Source organism: Tenrec ecaudatus, unplaced genomic scaffold (genome assembly GCF_050624435.1).
Source record: "Tenrec ecaudatus isolate mTenEca1 unplaced genomic scaffold, mTenEca1.hap1 Scaffold_213, whole genome shotgun sequence".
Lineage (NCBI taxonomy): Eukaryota > Metazoa > Chordata > Mammalia > Afrosoricida > Tenrecidae > Tenrec > Tenrec ecaudatus.
Window position 1 is genome coordinate 106,650 of NW_027458373.1, and position 21,756 is coordinate 128,405.

The 21,756-nt window shown below is 38.8% G+C and overlaps 1 protein-coding gene across 1 annotated transcript; it reads left to right on the plus strand.

The window, feature by feature from the left end:
* The first annotated feature begins 295 nt into the window (after window positions 1–295).
* LOC142436313 (translationally-controlled tumor protein-like) lies at window positions 296–784 on the plus strand. The gene has a single exon (XM_075540050.1). The coding sequence runs from the start codon at window positions 296–298 to the stop codon at window positions 782–784; it is 489 nt and encodes a 162-aa protein (XP_075396165.1).
* The last annotated feature ends 20,972 nt before the right edge of the window (window positions 785–21,756 follow it).

Genomic DNA, 21,756 nt, shown 5'->3' on the forward strand with positions numbered 1-21,756 from the left:
GAGAATTTTAGAACTTATTGGGATTGTCAATGATTACATCTTGCTTGCATGCACAATAAGTGCCCATGGAAGCAGAAGTCAAGAGATCAAGTGAACCATGACAGTAGATAAATCTGCTTCAAAAGACATCTTGAAAGTGTTGAAAAGCACCCCGCCCCTTCTGCCAGATGCCCCTCCCCTTGCGCCGGCCGCCCCTCCCCCAGCGCCAACTGTAACTTTCGCTCCCTTCAGCGCTGTCCTCTTGGAGCTCCGAGCTGCCCGAAGCCAGCGCAGCCACCGCCCTCTCGCCACCGTCATGATCATCTACCGGGACCTCATCAGCCGAGATGAGCTGTTCTCTGACATGTACAAGATCTGGGAGATCACGGGCGGGCTGTGTCTGGAAGTGGAGGGCACCATGGTCCGCAGGGCCCAAGGCCACATCTATGACGCGCTCATCGGCGGCAACGCGTCCGCCGAAGGCACCGAGGGCGACGGGCCCGAGCACAAGGTGGTCACCGACGTGGACATCGTCATGAACCATCACTTGCAGGAGACCAGCTTCACCAAGGAGGCCTACAAAAGGTACATCAAGGACTACATGAAATCCCTCAAAGGCAAGCTGGAGGAGCGGAAGCCGGAACGCATGAAGCCCTTTATGACCGCCAATTTCAAGAAGTACCAGTTCTTTCAGGGCGAGAACACGATTCCCGACGGCATGGTGGCCCTGCTGGACTACTGCGAGGGCGGCGGGACCCCGTACATGATCTTCTTCAAGGACGGCTTAGAGATGGAGAAGTGCTGACAGTGGGCAACGCACGACTGACCGCCCGACCGCCCCTCCTCCTAGCTGTCTGCGGTCCGCCCACACGACACCAGGACCGAGACAAACGGAACTGATGCCATCATGAGCTCTGCGTCGACTTGTGACCTTGACTTGGAGCGGTGACCTTGATTTTTTGGAGCAGAGGCTTTTTTTTTTTTTGTTTAAGAAAAAAACACAAAAAAAATGTCGTGTAGGTTGTCTAAAAATAAAATGCATTTAAACAAAACTAAAATAAAGAGTTGGAAATGCAACCCAAAAAAGTGTTGAAAAGCAAAGATGTTACCTTGAGGATTTTAAAGTATGCCTGCAGAAGCCTTGGAATTTTCTGATTCTTTCTTTTTCCTCAAACCATTTTGAGAACTAATCCAGATATCACATCATTCAATAGTTGTATCTTGTCATGCAAATGACTATCAGTTTCAAACATTTTCTTTTGGCTTATATTTCTTTTTTGTTTGTTTGTTTTTGCTTAAATTTCTTGATAGCAACTCCTCATTATCTCCCACCAGGAACCCTTAATGTAGCTATAGTTTCTATAGAGTCACCCACACTGGGTTCTATATACCAAATATGTATAGAAAGATCCATAACAGTCTCAGAAGGCTGCCAACAATAACAACAACAGTAAAGAAATAAACTCAATTTGGAAACCAAAACCAGAAAGTATTAAAAAACAAGATTAAGGTGAAAGTGTATCAATAGGGAGATCAAATAACAAGTTTTTAACTTTCAAGTCAGATTTTTTATTTCAATCTGCTATAATCATCTCTCTAATACTCTGTCTGATAACCAGGTTATTCCCATCCCTTATTTATGGTCAGAGAGAAATCACCAGAAGCTTATTCCTTGTGTAGAACCCGCAAATGTATTTGGCCTTCAAATGTCATCCACAGCCTTCTCAAAATCAGAGTTAAAAAATTAAACTCTGATACAATTCTCTCCTTAGATTTGAATGTGACTATTGGCAATTCTTTGATCAGCATGTTGGTGTTCTTCTCCATGTGGACTTAGTTGACGTTAGACTGAGATGACTGCTTGTTTAAAAACAAAGCTTAAGACCCCAGACACCATTCTTTCTGAGAGCAAGATACCATCTCATTTCTTCACCACACTTTGCTGTAGCACCCACACCTGTGGTTCCTTCAAAAGGGCACATACTGATCAGGGCAATGTCATAAGAACTAATTGTTCTTAGATTGAGCTAGGGTTAAGTGTGACCCCCACATCCACCCCTAACTCTGTGTTTTCTATTCACCTCTTCTCACCTTCCAGATTTTTTTTTACTTTAATGCAGATAACTTTATCAATCATCCCCTTGGAGCATATGATTCTTCTGCTTGTAGTGTCATTGATTTAGGGCATGTAATATATTTAAAACACAATTGAGAAAAGGAAATTAAAGAAGTGTGCAGACAGTATTTTCAATTTCCTGTGACCAAGGAATGTGAAAGTTATACATTCTTCAGTGCATAGAAAGGAAGACTGAAGAAGAATCAAAGTGTTAGAATATAGTAATGGCAGAAAACATTGACAGCACCATGGACTGCCGAAAGTGAAGACAAATCATTCTCAAGGACCAACACCTTGAGTTTCCGGGTAAGGCCATTTGTTATGAGAACTTAGTGCTTATTCTGCTCCCTCATTCCTTGTGTACTTTGAGAAAGTGCATACAAGCTTACTAACACATGTCCTAGCTAACAGATAAAATAAAAGACCGTGCAGGGCATCCATCAGGGTGACATCCAACCAGAGGTGTTAGTCCTTTACTGGATAAAGGGTTGGTATTCCAACCTACATTTGTGACATGGTTTATCACATAAGCTCACCCTGGTGGACTTATACAAATGGAAGACAATATCCATAATATATAAGAAAAATTAACACCCTTCTATTGGCTCTATATTCACTCACATCTCCCATGTACGACTGAGAAGATCTCTTCTCTAGGACTTCCAATGCGCTAAATCTCAATGGTAGCAGTCTCATCTTCTTTGCTAGAGTAATTTGGGATCACAGACCAACAAATAAGCCTTCACACAACAAGGGCTTCAAATTTACAAGGTAGCATGATTGCCAATCTACTGAGTATCACGGCCTGACCAAGCTGACACAGAGAAGACGCACCTCAGGGAAATGAGATTTGCATCAGGGAAAGCATGCCAGAGACCAACTGCAAAGGCAGTGAAGGCAAAAAGATAGAGGGTGAACAAGACCTCAGAATTATGACACCCTGATTATGGTGAGTAAGGCATGGTGAATGTGCTCTGGAATGTCATGCAAACAATGCAAAGCAGACCTGTGTTCAAGCGCTGTCTTTCTGTTTGGAGCCCAGAGTATAACTGTTGATACGACCCCACACAGACCCCTCTCATGGAGTTCATTCAGCACCCTAGATAGCTGCCCCTTTCATGGTTTCTCAGGCTGTAAACGTATCATTGTCCTTCCCAGTGAAGTAACTGGTAGGAGTAGCACACAGACCATGTCCTTAGCTATCAAACGTTTCTGTCAAAGCACCACTAGGGCTAAATTCCCTACTCCACTGGGGTTACCAAAGAAGCATCATGATATAGCTGCCCAAGCACTGAGATGCACTGTGCAACCAGTGACACAACAATAAGGCATCACTGGTGGGAAAGATATGCAAAGCTAAGCTTCAAACATGGTGATATGGGAAATATAAAGAGGGTAACCAGTACATCCTCTCTGGATACCCATTTCTACTGAGTAGAGAAAATCTTCACAGATTCTGAATAGACATAGGAATACACTCATGCCAAATGTAGGACAACCAGAGATATAAATACCAGATGTGGTGCATATACATACATATATACACACATATATATATATATATATTATAAAGCTACTTAAGTATGGAAGTTTATTATTGTTGTGGCATATTACTTCAAATATAGGTAGTATGCAGGGTTGAGGGCTGTGTTGAGGTCATGTGGTGCTGGATCTTTGAGTTAGAGGAGAATAACAGATAACTAAATATTGTTGAGCGGAGATGAAGAAATCTTAATAGATGAGTAGGTACAGAGAATAGGATATATTAGCACAAGGGTAGGGTTTAAGCGATGTTATAATCATAAGTGGTCTTCTGACTAAGTATAATGTTTTTTTTTATAAATTAGAAAAGGGAATTTCAAGAGGTATTCTAGTACTTGATTGTTTATGTGAAAGGGTGTCACTGAGAAAATGAGGGGTGTGTCTTGAGGTAGTGGTGAATGTGGTATAGATAGAGTATATCTAGTAAGTAATCTAAAAGATTAACATATCAATTCCCTATATAGTACATGAAGAGCGCAACAGATCAATGTTACTGTGTTTATAAGAAAGCGACCCCCTTTTTTGGGGGGGGGGCGACACTCTGTTTAGCAGCTTTAAGTGTCAGTGTCACATGGGACATAGTGGAGAGGCATTGGGTTTCTGTGTCACACCAAATAGCCATCATCAATGCAGGGGTCCCAGAAAGGAAATGGAGGTCCAGTAGGAATGGAGGCTTGAGGTTTTAGTGGTGGGGAAAGGGCACTTCTAATCAGGGGGAGGTCATTAAGAGGTAAATGGCAGCACTGGTTAGTTGCCAAGTTGAAGGACTTGCTGTTATATGAAGTTCTGGGTTATCTGGGCGGTGTGGGAGATTAAAGTTTTTTAAAAAGAGAATAAAAATAATATACATTATAGTTATATTCTGACTGAGATTGGTTGAGTTTGCTAAAAGAGTCTTTCAGGCAGCCATGTTTTCCCCTGAAATTCAATCATTTGAAAAGAGTTCTGAGTGGAGAATTTCCTCATCAAAAATATGAATTTAAACGTATGTCTTTTATCTCAGATAAATAAACTTCTTAACCTGATATTTTTGAACTAAGAGAAATGAGCAAATGTCAATAAATTACACACATACACAAAAACCTATACCTGGCATTCACCAGAACATAAAATGACTAAATGAAAAATATACAAATATCAGGAAACTCCCTGAATAAAAAAGATCTGTGATTTGTCCTTCAGGAGACTGGACCTTAATATTTTGAAAGTTTAGGTTGGAGAAACCCCAGGTGATAAAATGGCACCCTCCTCACTAAAAAATAAACTCAATTAACCATGAACTAAGTGGAAGTGAAGATACAAAAATGTTGGGCCGAGATCAGACCTAATAAATTGAAAACAAAATGAAGTCAGGATCTTGAATGAGGAGTCAAGATTCCCGAGTATGCCCAGTTGGATAAGAAATCTTTCATTCCATTGGGGCTCCACTCAAGTTCCCCCTCAATGCAAGAGTATTTTGTTCTATTAAACTGGCATTTCATGATGCTCACCTTCCTGGCATAATCGCCAAAGACAAAGTTGGTGCATAAGCAAATGTGGTGAAGAAAGCTGAGGGTGCCTGATTATCAAAAGATATAGGGTCTGGGGTCTTAAAGGCTTGAAGGTAAAAAAGTGGCCATCTAGCTCAGAAGCAACAAAGCCTACATGGAAGGAGTACACCAGCCTGTGTGGTCCTGAGGTGTCAAAGGGATCAGGTATCCTCAGAACAAACAATCATATCATTGTGAATAAGGGGCTGTGCTGTGCGTAGTGGCGACCCAAAGTCCATCTGCAGGCAATTGGAGATTCCCTTACAGAAGGGCCGCAGGAATGAGATGAGCCAGTTAGGTTTCAATGTAGCAAAAATGAAACATACAACTTCCTTCTAGTTCCTAAATGCTTTCTACCCCGCAACTATCCTGATCCCAATTCTACCTTACAAATCTGGCTAGACAAAAGGATGTACACTGGTACAGTTCGGTACTGGAAACACAGGGAATCCAGGGTGGATGATACCTTCAGAACCAGTGCTACAAGTGGCAATACTGGGAGGGTGGAGGGAGGAAGGGGTGGAAAGGGAGAACCGATTGCAAGGATCTATATATAACCTCCTCCATGGGGGACAGACAACAGAAAAGTGGGACAACAGAAAGGAGACGTTGGACAGTGTAAGATATGACAAAATAATTTTTAAATTATCGAGGGTTCAAGAGGGTGGGGGGAGTGGAGGTGGGGGAGATGAACTGATGCCAGTGGCTTAAGTGGAGAAAAAATGTTTTGAGAATGATGAGGGCAATGCATGTACAGATGTGCTTTACGCGATTGATATATGTATGGGTTGTGATAAGAGTTGTATGATAAAATGATTAAAAACAAAACAAAAGAAATCTTTCATTCCAATTATCCAGTATTAGTCACTGTGATTACTGTTTGGGCATAAAAAGACTTAAACTGGTGCAAAGAAGATAAAAATTACTTTAGACATGGTAGTCAAGTGAAATATACAAGGCTGATTACTGTGACCCACTGGCTCAGAAGCACATGTCCAAGTCTGTTTTTTACCAGTAACAGTGCATTGGACATGCTATCAATCAGTAACCATGTTTTCTAGGATTAGCAGCCACATCATTTACATGGATCATGAAAAGTCATATTTTCTTCTTGGGAAAACAAAAGAAAACTCTTGTGTCCTAGATTGAGACCAGGCTGTCTGTGGGGTCTTTGACACCTTAAAGCATGTTGGACTTTGTTCTAGTTGATTGCTATAGACAAATTCATCACCTCAACATATATGGTGTTTTTGTACAGTGATTCACCTCCAGAATGCCCTTTCCTGGTACCACTAACAAAAATAGTACTTTGAGTTCATCCAGAAAGTAGCCTGTGTGATTCCAGCAGAAACTACATTGAAACACTACTAATTGGATCACAGAATTTCACAGTTACTTAAAAACGAGTTGATATTAACTTGTTATAAATACACATACCATATGACAGCTAGATCCCCACAAGTATTTATTCATATAAAAGTATATATGTTCAGAAAATAGTGGTACAGGATTATTAATATATTCTTTAATAAAATTTTAGAAAATAGTGTATAAAACATTACCAAATTCCTATATATTGGTGAGGTCATAAAAATATTTGTATATAAATAAAATTAATGATCCATAAAATTTATGTTGCATCTATAGAAGTCAGCAGATGAGAAAATTGAGCGCACACACTACTAAAGAGTTATAAAGCTTTGTCATAATTCCTAATGCTTCTCTGCAATATGGGTTTTTCATATGTACAGTGAAGTTTTTGGATTCACTAAATCTGTTACTACATTCCTTACATTCCTAAATCTGTTACTATGTTCCTTACATTCATAAGTCTTCCCTTTACTTTGAGTTGTTATATGGTTAATGAGGTGTTATATGTTATATGTTATACTTTGAGTTGTTATATGGTTAATGAGGTGTGAGTATTGAATAAATTAGTTCCTACATTCATTACTGTAATAATGTCTTCTCTCCACTATGAATTCTCATATGTTGATTGAGTTCTGAGGAATTATTAAAGGCATTTCCACATTCCTTACACTCATAAAACCTCTGCCCACTGTGAATACTCATATGTATTTTGAGGTTTGTGGATTGAGTAAATGTTCTCTTGTATTCCTTACACTCATAAGGCCTCTCCCCACTGTGAATTCTCATATGTTGTGTAAAGCTAGCAGATCTAGTAAAAGTTTTTTCTCAGTCTTTACGTTTATAAGGCCTACTTCCAGTGTAAACTCGCATATGTCTAGTATGAACTGAGGCTCTAAGAAAAGCTTTGCCACATTCCTCTGCTGTGAGTTTTCAAATGTTGAATGACACGTGTGTCTTGAGTAAAAGCCTTCCCACAGTGCTTGCATTCATGAGATTGAGCTCCATTGAAAATTTCAATATCATCCGTGAGTGTTGACGGATCTCCATGGAGTTTTCTATATTATTTATTGTCACCTTTGCTTTCTTTTAGAAATTCTATTGTAATGTTCATATTGTTTTTTCCATTTTTGTTAAACTTGTCAGCATTGAACTGAGTATGAAATTGCTTGTTATGCTGTAGTGAAGGTAAATGCTTGAATGATTTTCCATCCCAAAGATGTTCCATGGGATATAAGTGTTCTGGTCTTTTTAATTCAGGAAGAATTCCAATTTGACTGGAGAGCTCATGAATAGTATTTACTTCATATATTCTAGAGGATATCAAGGGCAAATACTTTCTACTAAAACAAGCAGGTAAAAAGAAGGTTTTTTACCATTTTATTATGCCCATAGATAGTAAACATACACAATTTATCTCAATTATCTAACAAATCATAAATTTAAATATCAGATACAATCATAATGGTTGGTGAGTTAATAAAATATGGAGAAATTATATAAGTGGGCATATGAGAAATATATTTAAATATTTAAAAGTAATTCACAGGGATTAAAACTATATATCTGCAATAAATATTTTAAGTGTACTATTAAAATAAATGTTGACACTTTATATTGAGTGCCATTTCTTTAGTCATAATTTTGGTAATTGAATTAATATATGTATAGGTTATACATTTGTATATGCAACCATATTTGTAATGCATATGCTTTTATATTATATTCTAATAGATATATGGATAGAGATATAAGCTGTAATTTAGTCATTCTACTCATTGTGACGCTATAAGGTAGATAGGAATATTAATTTTTATCAGAACAATAATATCGTATTTCTCATAATGTGTGGTCGATGTGTTAGAACCACTCTCCTTTCAGTTAGCAATGAAATGCTTAATATCATGCACCACAAGCCTTATGTTTCTGTGACTGCATATGCATATATACAAACATACATTTATTTTCATCTACAATAACATGAGATGGAATTAAATGTTTTCTGGAATAATTTCTATTTTTTCATGGATTTTGGTTTGTTGATGTACCAACTATGTCTCAAAATTCACTTTGAGTGGATTATGACTCAGTTCAACACTTCAGGTGCATGTAAAAATTTACCCGTAGTTTTCTGAGATGATAGCTTTTCAATGCAGTACAAGGCCTTAGGTTTCTCCCTTGGAACAGGTGGTGGTTTAGAACTGCCAAACTTGTGGTTAGCAGGCAATATTCAAAGAGCAATTGGCAATTAAACACATCTTAGAAGTTTATCACTAACAATAATGTGTACAGTTTCTAATTAGAAGATCAAATTAAAAACTACGGGACACAATGCAGATGTAACACTAATGATGAAAAGTGACTTTTTTTTTCCTTCACCACTACACCAGGTGAATTAGGTGTTGGCTACTAAGACATAGTGCTGGTGAAAAGAACGTTGATCACCAACTTAATATGAGGTGATCTATATGTGTAGACGGTGTGTTGATTATGCACAGATATTTATTTTATATCATTTATATTTTTACATATTTGTATATATAAACAGCATATTCCTACATGTACATGTAAAGACAGGGTATTATAAGATGATAAGACAATTTTGGCTCTGAGCGGCTTATCTGTAAGTATTAAAGAAGGAGATCACCAAAGGATTGATTCTTTAGAGGCACTGGCAGGTTCTGAATTGCCTCATTTTGCTATTAGATGAGTACTTAATCATCTACTCTACATGTACTTAAAATGTCAAAATGCTCGCTTCGGTCTCTTTCCTCATACATGTACTTAAATAACATAATATATCCTTCCAACTAAAATCTGGAGCATTGCTCTCTCTCAAATAAATTACACTCACCTCAAAAGTGGGTTCTTGTTATCTTGCTTTACACTTCCAAGAAACTTACAGATTTTTTGTAATATGGAGGTACTTGTATCATTTTTCAAGAATCTTACCATTACATTTTCAGTGGTTAGTTTTTTCTTAATCATTAACATATGAGAAGCAGAACCAATTATGCATATTGAAGTTCACAGTAGGAAACAAAAAGAACAGCATTATACACAGACAAGAAGTAGCTATGAGACAAGAAATACTTTGTCGTGTAAATATTTTTTGATGTTTTAACCATGTTCAAAGAGAAATTAGCAATTAAGCATCCTTGAAGATTAACAACAACAGTAACATATGTAGTTTATAATTAGAAGAGCAAATTAAAAAGCTATGGTGCACAGGGCAGATGTAACACTAAAGATGAATGTGGTTTTCTTTTCTTTCATGAACACAGGTGTTGTAGTAATGTCTAAAATTAATGAAAACACAAGGGCAGGCATTTGTGCAGAATGTTCTTGGGCAATTGAGACTTTTACTTACAAATTTATCAAGTAAAATTTCTTCCATAAAGAGTTGGTCAATGCTTTCGTGACACAATGATCCTGAATGAATTTTCTGCCCTCTCCCATGACATTTCTCTTACTACTCTGAGAGAACAAAATAGATTTTACCAGCATACTGCTCCTGACAGAAAAAAAAGTCCTATTAACATTTCCCTGAAGCTGTTTCAATACTTTGATTTTTCAAGATTTCAAAAAGTATGCAGGTGTGAATAATTTGCAAAATAAATTACTTTTTCCCTTTCAAACATTTAATAAATGCACTAATACTATGGTTACATAGGTGGTACACATTGTGCTGGTAACTGGAACATCAGAAATTTGATATTGACATCCTGGTCTGTGGGTGAAAAATGAGATTTTGGCTATTTTTAACTGCATGGGGCTCTTCTTCTGTCACTGTATCAGAGAATGTTCCATTATGATTCGGTGTTTACCAGTGGCTTATATTCCAGAAGTGGAACACTTCTTCCTTACTACAAGTCTGCTCAGTTGGGAAGTTGCACAGTTGCACAGATACCTGTTTAGCATGGGCAATACTGCTAGTATTTGAAATACTTGTGTAGCTTCCATAATAAAATCATGGAAGTTTAATATTGTGCAAAACTGACAGAGTAGTGGCAGACTGTAATATGTAGAGATTTGTGATCATGGGAAACTTTGGATATAATCAGAACTGAGATAAAATTAACTTTATTGTCATATTTAACCAGGTATCCCTATCCCTTATCCCAGTGACGGAGGCAACAATCACCTGTATTTGGTAAATAATGCATTAATTTGAAATAAGCTATTCATACCTACTATCACTAAGTTCTTGAAGGTCTCCACCATCACATCTCTGTAGAGTTGCTTCTGAGAAACACCCAGCAGTGCCCATCCTTCAGTGGTAAAATCCACGGCCTCACCCTCACCAGTCACTGAGTCCAAAATTAGTCCACATATTCAGCTTCATCTGAGGATTAAGCATTCAAACATGTGTGAAAAGAAAGATGCAGCTTAAAGTGCTGATCAACTTTCATTTGATAAGGATTTGACAAATGGTTGTGTGTTCCATAAAGTCTACCTTTGGGTTTTGTCATTATTGTCATTCTCGAACCATCTACATTCACTTCTCCAAAGATTTCAATTCATCTCATAGACTTACCAATATGAACACCATTCAGAATTTGTGCGCAAAACTTCCATTACCTTTAATTCTCTTTTCTACTAACTTTGTGACACGTCCGCCAGTTGATTACATAGCAAACATCACTGCCCATTTGGACTGTCCAATGTCCATCTGTATCCTATAGTAATAGTTTATGATAGAAACTCTCTACTATAAACACCATCGTCTACATTATATTTTTTCTGTGTGTGGGTGTGGAGCAACACCTTCCATAGCAAATAATTGAATATATAGTTTAAAAACAAGTTAATTTGGAAATATTAACTAGAGATACTGAAGACTGGAAACTTGTTTGTTTTAGGGCTTTTATCAACCATTTGAGGAGCTATCATGACATCAACAAATGAAGGAGCTGGGACTGCCCTTTCTCTCACATCCTCTCTTCAGAGATGAAAAAGGAAAGACATAACAATGGTCATGCCAAGAAAGCCACTGGCTGCAGACACACTATTTGCTGCATGAACTGTGCCTGCTGTGAGCCCAGAGACCAGGCCATGAAGAACTTTGTAATAGAGAACAATGTAGACCACAGCCTTCAGAGACATTTCCATAGCGAATGCCTTAGTGCATATATGCTTCCCAAGCTGTATGGGAAGTCATGTTATTTTGTGAGTTGTGCTACTCACAGCAAGGTTGTCAGGAACCAGTGACTTGAATCCCAGAACCTTCACATGAAGTCTAAACCTTCCCACCCCATTTTACACCTACAGGTACAGTCCGACGACCATCTCCAAAGCCTAAGCAAAGATTAGAAGCTGAAGGGAAACAAACCTGAAAAAAAGGGAAACTGTTCTTTAAAAACAAAAGAAAGAAAGAAACAAATTGCATAAAAAATTCAAATGTACTGTACAGTATTATGGATAAACAATGTTTCAATAACTGACTGAATATTAATTAATATGATTAAACAAACACATTGGGAATTGTCTATGTTCCCAAATTTGGAAAACAAGTACTTGTCTGCAGACTGGTCGATGTGCATATTAATGTGAATTCTACAAAAGAGACATTTAAATTAACTCTCAAATTTTAAAACTATTATCATTATGACACAAATATAAAATGATGCTAAAATAACTCAGAGACACCTTTAATTCCAGATCAACGGAACTGCCAGGAATCCAAGATGGATGTAGAACTTCTGAAATTTGTGGTGATATCAGATGGTTGTTATATATGATCTAGTAAGATAATACCATAAAAATGCTGGTCTGTCTTTTGGCACTTATAAGCATCCTTAATGTGAAAAATAGTGCAAGCTATTCAAACAGAATAATGGGATGTTGTTGGGTAATTTAAAATCAGTAAAGATACTATTTTTTTAAATCTGGAAAACTAGGCATAATAAAAAACATGGTATCAAGATGGAAGAAAATCAAATTAATAACATATGACAAAGAGGTATTTCTTGATTAAAGTTGATAGAATGTAAAGAGATTACTAAGGAAGATCCCAGACTATAGCCTTGAGTATTGATTCAAAAACAGAACAAAGAAAATTAAATTCTTACAACTGAACCAATAAAGAGCATTCCTAATAGTTTGAGCATAATTTTAAATCAAGATTTTTATTTATGCACAAGTGGCATAGGGGAAAAGGTAGTGTATACAAACATTCCTGGGCAAGGTCTAGGTAGTATGGCAGGGGTCAGACCAAATCTAGGGATACATATGGAAGCCAATTCAAAATGAGAGGGCAAAGGGAAAAAAAAAGGGACAACGGGGTACTAACCCACCAAAGGGGAGGGTATTGTTTATCTCCACAGGGAAAGAGGGGCCAGACTTCAGCCCGGTGCTCCATGACACGAATGAAACATACTAGCATGAAGAAGGGAACCAATAGAGAGGTTTGAGGGGCGGGCCACAATCCCAACTACCTGGACAGTCTCCCCCCCCCCCCCGCCAAGAAGAATGTACTTCAGAGGACCACACTGAAACTACAGCTCAGGGAAAGGGACATGTCTCATCAGAGCACACAGGTGCAAAGGAAGGAGGTGCAAGGGAGAGCAGGGCACATGCTGGGCCACCAAGTCCTGAGGACGATATTCCAGCTCAGAGCAGCCAATGCATAGAGAGGTCCATAGGGCTGGCCCCACTACGCGGCACAACATCCTTCACTGACCCATAGCATGATGGGGAACAACACTGGAGACACTGGGAATTGTGTCCAATCTGACCCCACCACACCGAGGCAAAACACTAAAGGTGTGTGACAGAACAACAAGGGGAGCAGAACATTGAGTCCCAAGGGAATATAAAAAATAGACTTTGGGGCCAGGAGTGGCACCTCATCACACTCCACCAGAAAACACTCCTAAAGGTCAACAAACAGACCTTGAACTATTTACAGCAGTGGTTCTCAACCTTCCTAATGCCACGACCCTCTAATACAGTTTCTCATGTTGTGGTGACCCCCCCCCCCAAGCCATAGAATTATTTTTGTTGCTACTTCATAACTATAGTTTTGCTAGTGTTGTGAATTGGGCGACTCCTGTGGCAGTGTCGTTCGATCCCCCACCCCCCCAAGGAGTCACGACCCACAAGTTGAGAACTGCTGATTTACAGGCTTTTCTTTTTGTTATTTCGTTTCTTTTGTTGCTTTGCTTTGTACTGTCTTATTTTTTGTGCATATTATTATCTATGTAGGTCTATCTAGATAAGGTAGGTAGGACAAAGAATCTGGAGGAAAAAACAATGGAACTGGCAGTTCCGGGGGTATCTGGGAGAGGGGGATTTGGGGGAAAGGAAATATGTGTTAACAAATGCAGGGGCAAAGGAACCAAAATCAATGGCAAGGAGGGAATGGGAGACCAGGTAGGCCTTGACAAAGAGCAAAGTAACTAAGAGGAATTACTGAAACCCAAATGAAGTCTGAGAATGAGAGTGGGACATGAGGAAAGGAATAGAAAATAGAGCAAATAACTAGGAGGCAAAGGGCATTTAGAGATATCTAAATACAGACATGTATACATGTAAATATGTTTATATATGATGATGTGCATATATTTATAGTTTTAGTATTAAATTAGCAGATGGACATTGGGCTTCTACTCAATGCCAGAACATTTTGTTCTGTTAAACTGGCATTCCATGATGCTCACCTTCCTGACAAGATCACTGAAGACAAAGCGGTATATAAGCAAATGTGGTAAAGAAAGCTTAAGATGACCGGGTATCAGAAGATATAACGTCTGGCATCTCAAAGGCTTGAAGATAAACAAGCTGCCATCTAGCTCAGAAGCAATAAAGCCCACATGGAAGAAGCACAACAACCTGTGTGATCACAAGTTGTCAATGGAATCAGGCATCAGAAATCAAAGGGGGAAAATCATATCATTGTGAATGAGGGGGAGTTCGGAGTGGAGACCCAAGGTCCATCTGTAGGCAACTGGACATCCCCTTACAGAGGGTTGTGAGAGGAAAGCAGCCAGTCAGTATGCAGTATACCACTGAAGAAACATACAACTTTCATCTAGCTCTTTATTGTTCCTCCCCCCTACTACCATGATCCCAATTCTACCTTTGAAACCTGGCTAGACCAGAGGATGTACACTGGTACGGATAAGAACTGGAAACACAGGGAATCCAGGAGAGATAAACCCGTCAGGACAAATAATGAGAGTAGCGATACCATGAGGATAAGGGGAAGGTGGGATAGAAAGAGGGAACCAATCACAATCATATGGGTCTGGGTCTCCACTCCGAACTCCCCCTCATTCACAATGATATGATTTTTTCCCTTGGCATCAGCTGTTCATTTTCCCCTCCTTCCCTGTTCCCCCCTCCCTTATGAACACTTGATAATTTATAAATTAATATTACTTTGTTATATCTTACACAGTCCATCATCTCCCTTCACCCACTTTTCTGTTGTCCATCCCCCAGGGAGGAGGTTATATGTAGATCCTTGTGATCAGCTCCCACTTCCTACCCACTCCTCCCTCCCGGTATCACCACTCTCACCACTGATCCTGAGGGGTTCATCTGTCCTGGATTCCCTGTGTTTCCAGTTCCCATCTGCACCACTGTGCATACTGTGGTCTAACCAGGTTTTCAAGGTAGAATTGGTATCATGATAATGGGGTGGGGTGGGGGAGGAGGAAGTGTTTAAGAACTAGAAGAAAGTTGTGAGTTTAATTATTGCTACCCTGAAAAAAAAAGTTTTTATTTTATTTGGATCCATAATCTGTGGCAAAAACTGTCAATAAATCCAAAAACATATTTTATTGGAGAAAATCTTCTGCAAAGGATCCACTTAAAGTGTTGAAATCAACACGGGGAGCTTGGCTCAAACCAGACCATGGTATATTCATTACAACATATCCAATATTTTTAAAGTGGACAATGAGTAAAGCTAAAAATTAATTTATTTTAATTGTTGTGTTATTTGTGCAGAATATTGACTACACCACAGACAGGAAGAAGAATAAACAAATCTATCTTGGATGGAGCACTAATGAAACATTTGGCTGCTAACTGCTCAGTCAGTAGTTTAAAACTTCCAGCCACTTCACTGGAGAAAAATAAGACTTTCTATTCCCACACATAGTTCCAGTGTAAGAAACCCATGGGGACAGCTCTACCCTCTCCTTTTAGGCTGTAATGACTTTCAGTCCTTTCTATCACAGTGAGTTTGTATTTTTGTCTCTTAGAAGAAGTTCAGGAAAAATGTCATTAAAATCAAAGATGTTGAGGTATTATTCCCTCATACATGGGACATATTACAGGAATGGAATAGTCCAGAGAAAAGAACATGGTTTTTTGTTTAAGTTTAACAAAAAATAGAACCATCTTCAATGGCTGTATTTTAACAATAGAGTGTACTTTAACAATACAGGGGCTAATTATGTCAGGCATTGTGGAGATAGTGAAAGACAAGGCAGGATTTCCTTCTGTTGTGCAAAGGGTCATTAGGAATGAGGAGTGCATCTACCAACCTAAGTATCACCATCCATAAAAAAATAATTCCCACATATTGACCAACTGGATACATTGCCATCAGATTCATTCTGTTAATGAAGCCCTTATACGATTACATTTCTAAACCGTGAAAGAGCTCAAGCTCCCATTTTCAGAAATCTATAGAAAATGTTTGACTGAATGAAGTGAATAAAGAAGACTGTAGGGCTGAAGAAATGCTGACACTAGACAAACAGATAATCCATGTCCTCTGGTAGAGCTTTATATCCAGACTCTACTCAGGAAGTTCTGTTGCCCATCCCAATGGACCAAGTCCCAAACTAGGAGGTTGACGCCTTACATAACCAGTACCAAGTCATAGAAGGAAAATCATTCCAGTAATCCAGTGGATTAAACCATATATCCATTTGATAGCAATAGCTATCACGAAGCTTTATGAAGCCCCGTCTTTGTTCCCCTACCCTGCCATGCTCTTACATTATAGACAACCCTCAGCTATTGGACATAGTGTTCCCCACAAGTCCTATCTAACCTTTATCTGGATAATGAAAATACCCTAGGCATCTTTAATACCATTTTGTAGCTCAAGCTTCTTGAAGTCAAATTAATGCATTCTTTACATACAAGAAGCAGAAGTCTAGAAAGTTTGGAGTTGGTTGAATGAATTTGGTTCACACACCAGCCAAATGTTGATAGCTTTCCTGGTCGTGCATAAACGTGAAAGATAGTATTCCCAGGTTTTAGCTCCCTCAACTGGACGGTATTTCTCTCTGGCAAATCTGTGACCTGAAACTTAGCAGTAGATAATGTTGATTAGGGCATGTCAGTTTCTTGGCCTACACTTCTTACCCTAAGTGGTTCCTTGTGGCCTCAAAATAATGCTCCAATCTGAGTGTTTGCATTAAATACAGGACCCACTCTAAATTGAGGGTACTCTGTTTTCTTCAGCCTCCTTTGTTGGCATTCATGTCAGACAGGAGATATTTCTTCATCTCAGAGGATGAATTCATTCCAGGTCTTCCCAAAATGAAAACAGTGAATCTGAAGTCCTATATAGACTTGGGAATTTAATGCTTATGTTGAGGATTGATCTATATTGTTAAAGGTTGACCTACAGCATTAAACCACACAGATGAATTTGATATCACCTTAGGTGATTTTTCAGGCACAGCATATTATTTCTGTCCAAGTCAATGAACTCACTGTGTCAATTGTTTTTGTGCCATTAGAACACCAGTTTGTACTTAAAAAGCAATTTAGAAAAGTATGATATGTGATCAATAGTTTTGTTGCTGTTGTTATTTATTGTGGACTGTTTCTAGTAAGAATTATTTCTCTTTTTAAAAACCATTTTATTGGGGGCTCATACAATTCTCAAAATCCATACATACATTCATTTGTCAAGCACATTTTTACATGTGTTGCCATCATAATTCTCAAAACATTTGCTTTCTACTTGAGCCCTTCGCATCAGTTCTTCAGTTTTCCCCCTCCTTCCCACCTTCTCCCTCCCTAAAGAAATCTTGATAATTTATAAATTATAATTATTTTGTCATATCTTACACTATCTGATGTCTCCCTTCTCCCACTTTTCTGTTGTCCATCTCCCAGGGAGGAGGTTATATGTAGATCTTTATAATCCATTGCCCTTTTAGAATTATTTCTTAACATTTATGTTTAGTTTATCTTTATACTTCATTATCTGAATATAACACAAACAATCCCTTGCTTTCCAGAACTTGGAAAGATTTTTAAAGAAAATTCCCCCAATATTTTAATGATCGTTTAACTAAAGAATCAGAAATTATTTATATGTATTTTAAGTTGTAGTCACACACTTGCTCATGTTTCTTTCTTTCCCACTATCTCATCCAACTAATTCCTATACTTTTATTTGTTGATTCCAATGCAAATGTTTCTCTTACTGTGACATTCCAACAGATTCTGAGTTTTTCATCAAAGTTCATCCTGCTTCAAGCTCCTTGTATCCCATGGAAACTGTATAATATTGACAGTGTGTGAACAAATGTGTATGGTAGGTAGAGCACATTTAGAAGCCCATAGTAATAGAGTGTGGTACCACAGTAGAGGGTCACAACCAGTGAAAGCTGTTTTAGAGATGGAAAACAAGAGATAAAAGGAAATAAGCAGGACATACTAGAGGGGACTTGGCTAAGGCAGAGACAACCTTAACAAGAACTCAAGCCCAGAGGGAGGTGTATTTCCTAGTCTCTACAGCTCTTGTGTTTAAGGATGCCCAATGTTAAAGCTTTTGTGAAAGATAGCACATTACCAATAAGGAATGACAAGGTGTAGGTAGACAGACGATGCTAAGAGTAAAGGTGAATGAAGGAAAAAGCTTAAAAGTACATGAGATGAAGGAAGGTAATGGCTGATGCAGTCACTCTCCTCCTGGCTGTGGAGCAGAAATAACCTAGACTGTAGGCACAAGGTGGATAGCAGCACGGGGGAACCCCAGGGTGAGGTCTTGTGACTAGCTCTCAGAGGGTCTCTGCAAGCCTGGGGTTATGACCACTTTTAGACAGTAGATGGAGCAACAGCAATCTAATTGAGAGGAATTACTAATAGGTGGAAGGAGGACAAGCATGATGGTGGGGTAAGGAGGAAGGTAAAAGGAAACAGAAGAAAGATCTAGGAAGCAAAGCTATGGATAGTGGTACAAGCATAGGTCTGTGCATATGTAAATACATTAATTCTGAAAAATAGAGGTCTTGACCTACATGCATATATTTATAAGGCAATACACTAAGATAGTAGATGGACTTTGGGACTCTGACCAAGCCCTCCCTCAATGCAAGAACACTTTGTTCTATCAACCTGACCTTCTTTGATGCTCACCATACCAGCATGATCACTGAAGACAAAATGGGTGCATAAGCAAATGTGGTGAAGAAGGAGAAAAGTGCCTGGCTATCAAAATATATACCACCTGAGGCCTTAAAGCCTTGAAGTTTAAAAATGGGTATCTAGTAGAGAAGCAACGGGCCCACATGGAAGAAGCACACATCTTGTGTGATCATTAGGTGTCAAAGAGATAGGGTAATAGGCCTCATAAGACCCCAAACAAGCAAGCAAAAAAAACCCCAACATATTGCTGAGTATGAGGAGGGTTGTAGTAGAGACCCCACATCTATCTGTAAACAATGGGACATCCCCTTACAGAAAGGTCACACTGAAAGGATGAGTCAACCCGGGACCAGGATAGCACTGATGAAACACAAATATTATTAGGTTCCTTGAGGCTTCCTCATATCCCACTATCATGACTCCAATTCTGCCTTTCCCTGTGGGCTAGACTGGAGCATGTGCACAGGTACAGAAAAGAGATAAGAGTTCACAACATACCGAATCCAGGAACAGGAATGGGAGTATTAATACCAGTCGGGGAAGCGAAAGGCAGGGAGGAGAGGGGAGGAAGGGGGAGCCAATCACAATGATAGACACATAATCACACACACACACACCCGGGGGAGAAACACAGAAACCATGGGGGAAGAGAGATAGCAGTCAGTGCAAGATACAAAAATAACAATAATTTAATATTTATCAAGGAGTGACGGGTGGGGGGAGAGGAAGAGAGGGGATAAAAGGAGCTGATACCAAGGTCTCAATGGAAAGTAAATGTTTAGAAATGAATGATGGAAATATATGTACAAATATTCTTGATACAATTGAAGTATAGATTGTTATGAGTCCCCAATAAAATTATCTTTTAAAAAAGTACATGAGATGGATTAAGGAAAGACATGACTTTCATCCATTCTGTCATCTTGGGCTAGAGCATGGGTTTCAAGCTCTCTAAGTAATGTTAACAGATGACAAACAACACAAAGTGGGAGAGGGCTTATTGCCTTGGGGTCTAGGATATCCCATCCATAGTCTTGGTCTTTTAGGGAGACTGGATTAGCTAGTGTCAGGCCTGGAGCTTGAGAATCATGCTTAACCAGGAACTTGGAGGGAGGAAAACAAAATGAGTGTGGTGGCAAGAGGCTGTGCTTCGATTAGTGAGGGCAGTATTAGTCTGAATGACTAGTTGGGCATCATTGGCACAGCCCTTTTGCAACCCCCAGGGTGTTTTTGGAGGCAGAGGGGTGTGAGGTTGCAGTTATAGGATAAAGGGTGAGGGTTTGGGCCCCTCTAAAACTGATCTGCAAGTCATGCTAATAGACAAAGCCACAATTTGTTTTAGACAATCTTGTGCCCAGTTATCATGCATTTCTTGAATCTAAGTGTCATCATTCCTCTAGGTCTTAAGGACAGCCTTCCAGCTCAGGGCTCTGAGACAGGTTGGTTTCAGAGAAGGTGAGCTTCCAGGTCCCTCCTTGCTCAGTATTCTTAATCTAAGCTCGACTAAGTATTAACTTCTTCTGGAAAGATTGTTAGGTTATGGGAAATTACAAAACAACTAAAAGGTGATAATAAGTTCAATAGATCAATAGATGCATTATACTGGATAAATCTGCCTAACAAGGCCCCTGAAGAGTGTTGAAAAACAATGATGTTACTTTTAGGACTAGGTTCATCTTACCCAAACCATGGCATTGCCAATTACCTCATATGCATTTACAAGTTGGACATTGAATAAGAAAGAATTAAGAAGAACCAGTGTATTTGAATTGTAGACAGGGGCCTTCAAATGGACAAACAAATATGTCTTGGCAGAAGTAAGGTCAGGGTGCTAGATAGAGATAAGGAGGTGAGAGTTCACATGAAATTCTTTGGACATGTAAGAAGTGATCAGTCCTTGGAGAAGGATATTTTGTTTGGTAAAGTAAAGGGGTAGTGAAAAATAGGAACCCCTCAACTGAAAGGATTGATACAGTAACTTAGGTAATAGGTTCATTCTAAATTGTGAGAATGCTGCAGGGCTTGGCAGTGTTTCATTCCTTTGTGCACAGGGTCCCTGTGAGATGGAATGGACTCAATCAGAACTATCAACAAGAAGAACCTCAGAAATTACTAATCAATACCCAAGCAATGCACAAAATACTAAATATTTAGCTATGTTTACAAAAGTTATTTCCATGTTATCAAATGCCTGAGAGCTCAAGAGACATTCACTGGAATATAAGCTTATTAAAAACAAGGAATGGGTTTCTTTTGTTAAAAAATATAATAAAATAAAGGTGATGCAAAACCAAGGTGATGCAAAAATTACTGAGGAATTGCTGCTCCTCCTTATACCATTCTTCTGGAGGTTAACTAAAGGACATTTTCTAAGATCCATACAGCATGTCATATGGCAGAGTATTTTCCAAATTGAGGATCTATTGTGAGGGCATCACACAATGACGTAGGTGTTAGTGACTATCTGTCTGGCAAGAGGAATGTAAATCATGTCGTCTTCCAAACTGAGCCAGCTGGAAGATCAGAGGGTCCAGCCAGTGCATGGGATCAATGGTAGTTGAATGCATTTTAGGTTGCTTACAAGGGCTATAATCAATTGAATCAAAATAAAATTCCAGGAGAAATTTCTAGCATAATCAGACCATAGATTAAAGCTTAATACAGAGTACTGAGCTGGTATGAATAAACACCACTTAACTGTTTGTTAGTTTAAGTTCAAGTTATTGAGTGTAAATATAACAATGGTTGTGAGAGAACACTTACCAATACTTCAATACTTTCTCTTTTTAAAAAAAATCATTTTATTGAGGGCTCATACAACTCTTAACACAATCCATAACATACATCCATTGTGTCAAGCACATTAGTACATCC

Excerpts from the sequence above, each read along its gene's own strand:
- LOC142436313 (XM_075540050.1), top strand. The coding sequence starts at position 296 with ATGATCATCTACCGGGACCTCATCAGCCGAGATGAGCTGTTCTCTGAC.